The sequence below is a fragment of the Mastomys coucha genome, unplaced genomic scaffold (assembly GCF_008632895.1).
Source record: "Mastomys coucha isolate ucsf_1 unplaced genomic scaffold, UCSF_Mcou_1 pScaffold21, whole genome shotgun sequence".
Lineage (NCBI taxonomy): Eukaryota > Metazoa > Chordata > Mammalia > Rodentia > Muridae > Mastomys > Mastomys coucha.
This window is the reverse complement of record NW_022196904.1, coordinates 99,619,660-99,627,124: the sequence shown is the minus strand read 5'-3', so window position 1 is coordinate 99,627,124 and position 7,465 is coordinate 99,619,660. Positions and strand designations below refer to the sequence as shown.

General features: G+C 51.3%; 1 protein-coding gene across 10 annotated transcripts in view; it reads right to left on the bottom strand.

Moving 5' to 3' along the window:
• Positions 1-7,465, bottom strand: part of Ampd3 (adenosine monophosphate deaminase 3) — a 46,130-nt gene that overhangs the window by 6,463 nt on the left and 32,202 nt on the right. For all 10 annotated transcript variants that reach the window (XM_031387865.1, XM_031387862.1, XM_031387860.1 and 7 more), the window contains 6 exons: positions 6,012-6,206; positions 4,261-4,392; positions 3,579-3,742; positions 2,923-3,049; positions 1,841-2,004; positions 593-713 (listed from right to left, as the gene is read on the bottom strand). In XM_031387865.1, the coding sequence (XP_031243725.1) occupies positions 593-713; positions 1,841-2,004; positions 2,923-3,049; positions 3,579-3,742; positions 4,261-4,392; positions 6,012-6,206 (903 nt within the window). The remainder of the gene's footprint in view (positions 1-592; positions 714-1,840; positions 2,005-2,922; positions 3,050-3,578; positions 3,743-4,260; positions 4,393-6,011; positions 6,207-7,465) is intronic.

Here is a 7,465-nt window from a genome sequence, read left to right as displayed (position 1 = left end):
GCTCATGCACAGACCCCCTGCAGGCACCTGCCTCGCTCATGCACAGACCCCCTGCAGGCACCTGCCTCACTCATGCACAGACACCCCCCCACACACACACACACATAGGCATGCATGCACAAACATAAAAATAAAAATCAGTCTTTAAAAAGGAAAGGGAAGCTGGAAGTACTAAACGACTGGTGATGCTGTTTCTATAAAGAAAGTCAGGAGATGTTTTAGGTTTTTTTTTTTTCTTCATCTAAAATGTGATGTTTGGTTATTTTATGGCTAAAGGTGAACCAAATTATTTTTCTTGGTTTTCCTGCTTTAGTTTTGGGGGTTTTTTGGGGGGTGGGGGTGAGGGGAGGATGAGAACATGAGTTAGGTAGAGGGTAGGAAGGAGTTGGAAGGGGGAAAGAATATGATCAAAATATGTGAAAATATTTAAATAAAACTTGAAGTGAAACCAAGAAGACTACAGTAGCAGTGGTGCAGCCCTCCAGGAGCCACGCCCCCTCCCCCCAGGACCACTGACCAGCTCTCTGAAGAGGGGATGGGGGATGGGAAGCCAGCACACTTAGCACCAGGTCCCCAGGAGCTGCTCACTTACCTTCTTGAGGAGCAGCCCGTGGGAAATGTTGTCTGCAGTCAGGAAGGCAGACACTAGGTGAGTGATGGAGCCGGCCTCCCCACAGTGTGGCCGGAACAGGAACGTGCTCAGGCCTCGTTCCCTGTGGAAGGGAGGCTCCAGGTCAAGATGCACCCCTGGCTTACCCTGCCCACATCCCCAGTCCAGGGGAGAACATCCCTATGGCATGGTCAGCACAGCCAAACCAGTGCGCCCTAGAAGCAGCCCCTCCTACAATTCGGAAGCCAAAGGCAGAGGAGACTAGACATAGAGAAGGATCCTGGCCTTCCTCCACTCACCCCCACCTGCCATTTCCTGGGTTTCCAAGACTATGGCCTCCATCCACCATGAGAAATCAGGTCTAACCAGGTCATTTAGAAATGAGCAAAAGCTCAGGAGATGACGTTTGTTGAAAGATGTTGAGCAGGTCAGTGACAAAGCCAGAAGCAGAAGGCTTGTCTCCCAGAGCTCAGCGGAGGACCACCTCCATCGTGGTCTCCCAGAGCTCAGCAGAGGTCCACCTCCACCCTGGTCTCCCAGGGCTCAGCAGAGGTCCACCTCCACCCTGGTCTCCCAGGGCTCAGCGGAGGTCCACCTCCACCCTGGTCCCAGACCCTTTCCTCAACCCCACTCTAAACTCCCACATCACAGCCTGGACTAGCTCAGTGGTAGGCAATGAGAAGCCACACTCCAAAGAAAGGTGTATGCAATATTAAACTCTCAGAGAAGGGAATGTAGCTGTGTCCTATATCCTGTGCCCCAGGTTTCTGGCTCCTGCTGGTATGTAGTTTATCTGGTTTGTGGAATCTTTCCATGGGAGACCACTCTAAGACTTATGCAAATTGAATCTGTTTCACTCTGTCTCTCCTGCGCCTGTCCAGGCTGTGCCTATCACATGGGAGTTGCACTTCTTCAAAGCATAAATGCATGTGTACAGATTGCTGCATCGCAGTAAAGAAGCATGCATATGGTCAGCGTGTGCTAGGTCTCTCCTGTCTCTGAGATATAATAGCCCACATGGGATGTGGTGAGTATGTACATATAAACATGTGTGCAAGTGTACAGCATCATTGCACATACACTACATATCTGTATTGGCATGAGTCTTCTCAAGCATATGCCCACATGTGTGAACAGTCATGTGAGAAATTTAAGTACCATGTGGGTGTACATGTTGGCAGAAGGATCACAGGCATGTAAAACACAGGTTCATGCCAGGGCCTCACCCACCTGCGGAGGTTATTCAGCACCATGATGTTGGCATACATGTAGTACAGGTAGTAACTGTAGGGCGGGTTCTGCTCACTGGTCCAGAGGTCTGGGCTGGGACTCTTGTCTGAGAACATGTGGTCACTGTGCTTGGATTCATCATCCACACTGTCAAACCCAGTCACCTGTGTGGGGAGTAAGGATGCTGACATTGAGCTAGGACCTGGTTCAGCTCCCACAGGGTTTAGGAGCTCACACTCCTGTCGGGGACCCTGGGCCTCTGCATTGGCCCAGTAGGCTAGCCTGGAGAATGCCAGCTCCTGTGTATCAGGGGAGACAATGAGGAAACTGAGGCTGGGCCAGATGAGGGCAGGTGTGAGCTGCCAAGTTTTCTGCTGATGTGCCAAGGAGGCCAGTCCTGCAGAGAACAGCAGCCACTGTCAATGGCGGCATAACAAGCTGGGGTGGGCGTGGGGCTACTTGATATGCCACGCATCTACTACCATCCATCAAGGCCCCCCAGTCTTACAACTCATCAGCTAGTTAGTACTCAAGTGACAACTGTGGCAGGGAGGTGGCTGTGGCCTCATTTTGATGTTGAGCAAACCAGGACCAAAGTGGTTTAGGAAGCTGTCCAAGTGGGATGACTAGACTCTAGGCCCAAAGAGGTCCAGAGCTGGATTCAGAATTATAGGTAAAGGATTCCTTTGGTATGGCACCTGCAGGGTACCTCACAAGAGATCTAGGGTCCCTGGCCAGATGCAGCAGTGACCCCAGAGGCTCTTCTGCTTCACTGGGAAGAGACCTAGGAAACCCTTTCATCAGGTATCTCCAACCTCCAGGCTAAGAGCTGCTGATCCTTGCCCACAGCTGCCCTTCTAGGGACAGACAAAGCCTTCCCCAGTGTGACCAGCAACCACTACCCTGAGAAGAAGCCTCCCCCTCCCCCATTCCTTCCATTATACAGCTTCTTGGAGCTGTCAGCCCGTGCCTGGGTCTAGGAGCTGAGGAGGGAAGCAGAGTGGTGAACCAGACCCATGTGGGGCAGCTGTTGCTCACCCCCCCGCCCCTGCACTGGGCTCACTAGATGCCCCAGCACTTACGTATTTAAGGAAGAGGTGAAGCTCCCGATGATCTTGAGGGTTGATGGTAGCCTTGAAAAGGGGCAGGAAGATGTTCTCCAGCATCTTCCCAAAGTTTGGCAGTAGTTTCTTGGACCTAAATATATCACTGGGAAAACCAAAGACTTGCTTGTTAGGAGGACTTGGTCTGTGGGGTGGAACCCCAGGCACTTTCCCAGCAGAGTAAACAGCCAGTGTGGTCAGTGCTTGCAAACTGATGGGCATCTATCTTCCTGTGCCCATTGGGCCACTGCCTCAAGCCTAAGGCCACTGAGAGTGAAGCAGTGGGATTCAGGCTGGGTGAGAGCTGAACTCGGCCCCTCTGAACCCCATGCCCTGCCCAGCTGGGGTGAGTGTCACTCTGCATGATGGCCAGGGAGAGGCCAGCCATGTAGGACACTATGGGGTATCTCATGCCCTAGGTTCACCCAAATTCTTCAATGAGAAGAAAGGATAGTCCCCCACCAAGACCTTCTAATATATATATATAATATATATATATATCCTTTAAAATCAAGAGTGATGTGTGCTGAGAGCCACCCCAACACCCCGCCCCACCCTCAGGAGCACACCCAGGAACCATGTAGGACAGGCTGTGGTCCCCCGAGAACGCTGGCAGACAAGAGCACGATACTCACTAGATCCGGGGCACCTGGATGATCCAGCGCATGTTGGGTGAGTAGACCTTGTGCTGAATGAACCAGCGGGCCAGGCTAGACCATTCCTTGGGACTGCGACCATAGATGGAGAGCCGCGGTTCCGAGTATTGGTACTTGCTGTCCTCCAGCTCCCGGGCTACTTCCTGATACCAAGAACTGAGTCAGCCCAAAAGCCTCCCAGCTACAGGAGACCCCGATCCCTAGGTGGGCCCTGGGATCCTTCAGCTACCTGCTCATAGGTGGGAAGGCTGTTCTAAATCCCTGGCATTGCCACAGAAGCACCCACTCCCCCGGCCGAGGCTTCTCCTGGGACGGAGGCCAGGGTCTGACACTGGCAGGCTATAGAAACAGGCCTGGCTGCAGAACCAGGCTGGGCAGCAGCCACGTCTCCACCTGGGGCCAGCCTGCAACCAGCCGAGTTCTGGCTGCAATAGACAAGGGTGGGGCCAGGATGCTAGGAGCTCTTCCCTTCCTGCCCCTTCCCTGCCATCGGCCCTCAGGACACACCTGCCCATGCTCAAGAGCAGGAGATCAGTGCTTGCCCGTATTGGGTGGTGGACAGAAGGGCCTTCGGGGAGAGGAAGGGACAGAGGTCACACATGCCCCTACTTTCTGAAGGCAGACGACGGCAGGTATCGGAAGAGGCTGAGGGCTCACTCACCTTGACCATGCGAGCAAAGTATTCTCCCCCCAGGTAGTTCTCCGTTTTCAGATACAGGTCCCGGAGCTCGCTGGCCCCCACGGGGTTGTACTTGGAGTTGAACTTGTCAAAGCGGTGAAATGTCTGGCGGCCCTAAGGAGGAGACCACCAGCCCGCTGCATTACATTTCCATGTGGCTACCAAATGCCTTTCTCCAGGCCTTTCCAAGGCAGCTGTACTGGAAAATGTAGTCACCCCCATCTTTAGCTCTAGATCCCCCCTCTCCTTTTCTTTCTTTTAGACAGAACCTCATTATGTAGCACAGGTTATCTTCTAACTTGCAATCCTCCTGCCTCATCCTCTATAGTGATAGAATTACAGGCATGTGTCACCACAACTTTCTGCATGAAACCTTGGACATTCTGCGTCCCCTCAGGCAGCCATAGAACTCTTTGGACGGGCACTCTGTGGTGGAGTGTCAAGGGCCGGGAGGTCTGAGGAACATAATGGACATACAGAGCAGAGGGCACAAAGACCACTGAACAATCAAAAATACCAAGTTCAGGGTCAGGGAAGATGGCTCAGCAGCTAATCGTTACTGCTCACCCCATGGACCAGAGTTCAGATCCTCAGAAACCCAGGTGGGCATAGTGACCAGCCTCTAATTCCAGCCTCAGAAAGCAAAGAGGGGATCCTCAAAGAGGCTGGCTAAGGCTAGCCTCTACTGATGAGCTCTAAGTTTGATCGAGAGACCCTTCATGGTTCAATGAATACGGTGGGAGCGCAATCCAGAATGATTCCTGGCATCAACTTCAGGCCTACACATACATGTGCCACACATGTATAAAAACATACATACATACATCACAAAAAACGGAATCAGGAAAAAATTAAGTTTTTACTCTGGCTTTCTAAGTCTGAACTACTGTGTGTATCTGTTACATTCGGGTTACTTATTGTCTATGGTCGAATACTTGTGCTATTTTCTTCCTTTTGAATACTGAAGATAACGATGCTATGAATAGCGCCATGCAAGTGTCTACTGAAGTCTCCATTTTCAGTGCCTTCAGGGGTGTGAGTAGGAGCTAGGAAGTCTATGGAATATCTTTTAAAATTCAAGGTCTCTTAACTGTGAGCTCCACTAAAATACTTTCAGCTAACATTTTAAAGAGCCACTCTGCTGTCCCCACAGCAACTGCACCATCATCCAGAATTTTAGCAACTTTGAAAATTAACAGGGTACATGATAGTCATCACTTTTTAAATTTTTTTTTAATGTATCAATTATTTTTCACTTATGTATGTATGCCTGCTTGGCTCGATGGGTGCTGAGTGCATGCAGTGCCTGTAATGGCCAGAAGAGGGTGCTGAGTCCCTAGAACTGTAGTAATAGGCACTCATGAGCCTGTGGGTTCTGAGAACTGCAAGTCCTGTCTTCTTGCAAGACCAGAAAATGCTCTTTACTCCATCTCTCCAGCCCCTCGGCCATCATTTTACTGACAAGAAAATAAAAGCTTAAGTGAGTCACCGAAGGGTATATGACACCTAAGAGACTGAGGGGGAATTAGAACTTGTAACCATCCGACTTCATGGTCTTCCTTTGACTCATTTGTTCCCAGCCCCACTATTCAATAACACTAGATTCCTTCTGCAGCTCTACTACAAGCAAAGACAGATGATTTCTCCAGCCACCAACTGTCCAAGCACAGCTCTGCTGGCTTCTGTGGCTAGAGCAGTCCAGATGGAGGTCCCCAGGGCAGAAGCTCGCTTACCGCATGAACATCGAGCGAGTCCACCGTGAGGTCGTAGGGGTCCATGTGCAGGCTGTCGAACACCTGCCGCAGGGTGATCTTCCGACCTAGCTTCTCAGCCACAGTTCTGTCAGGCTCTGTCTGGTACGTGTGCTTGATGAAGCGCAGCAGGTGCTTCTGATTCATGCAGGCCGCTGCGTGAATGTGCGTGTCTACCTAGAACACATCACCCACTGGTCGGTGAGCCAGTCCCCTCCCCTAGTGACCAAAGAGCCTCAACCCTCCAGGCAGAACCCAGAGCCTTAGCAGTGCATGGGCCGTGGACACAGTGCCCACCATCCGCCTTCCTGTTTTTCCTCCAGGCCTCGGAGCTAGTCTTCCCTCCTGCAGGCCTGCCACCCAGCCAAACAGTGTCGAGATATTTTTGTTTTGGTTTCTTGTTTACCCTTTTGACAAGTCCTCTGTGGCTCTTGCATACTCAGCCCCAGCACTTTAACCTGGAATGAAGGCTACGTGCAATCGGAATTTCTCCTCTTCCGGCTGCCCCCATCACATGTGGGAGACACCAAGCGGCTCTGTGGTATAACACTGCCCATCCCTTTCCTCAGCCTGCAGCCTTCCTTCCTTCCTTTCAAGCTCATCTGTATTGTTCTGCCTCCTCCACATGAGAGCCAACCCTGAGCCCCTGGGCACAGCTAATCCATTCTCTTTCTTGCCCAGCCTGGGCACCTGGTACAGTCGTCCACATTGATGGGCACATCCTCCTGACCCCTTTTATGTTTCTATCTGCCTGGGAGCTCCTCAAGGACAGGGACCAGGTCCACTGCATCCACTTCAGCACCTATCCCAAGGATTGGTCTAAAGTATCTAAAGTGACTCTATGGTGAATGAATGAATGAAGAGAAAACTGCTGCCATCCGTTCCAGTGGGTTCATAGAACCACTGAAATCCTACCCTCCCCACTGACTTCTCTGGGAATTCCCAAATCAATACCCCTAAGAAAGTTAAGAGGGTGACCACCATACCTTTCTCAGTCAACTCCACCTTACCTGAGCCCAGGGTTTTCAAGTCCCATTCAGAAACAGATATCCTGACTAGAAGCCAACATGTGGACTCAGACCTCAGAGCAAATTCTGACTCACAAACAGGAGTCAGGAGCTTGGGTCCCCTGCACTTGACAGAAATACAGATTCCCCAAAGGAGGCACCAGCATGAAGCCTAGTGGGATTCTTGGCTTCCTTGTAGAAACATCTCAAGTCTTCTATGTCATGCTAAATGCCTGTAGCATTGAGCTGTCTCTTCACCTCTGACCTCTCCTGCTACAGCTCCTCCTCACTTCAGACCTATGCCACCTGTGCCTTTAAAGATTTTTTTATTCATGTGTAAATACACCAGATGGGGGAAGCCTGGGGGTAGGGATTTGAGGGAGAGAGGAGGCCTGAAAGACAGAGAAGAGGAGGGGAGGGGAGGAGAGG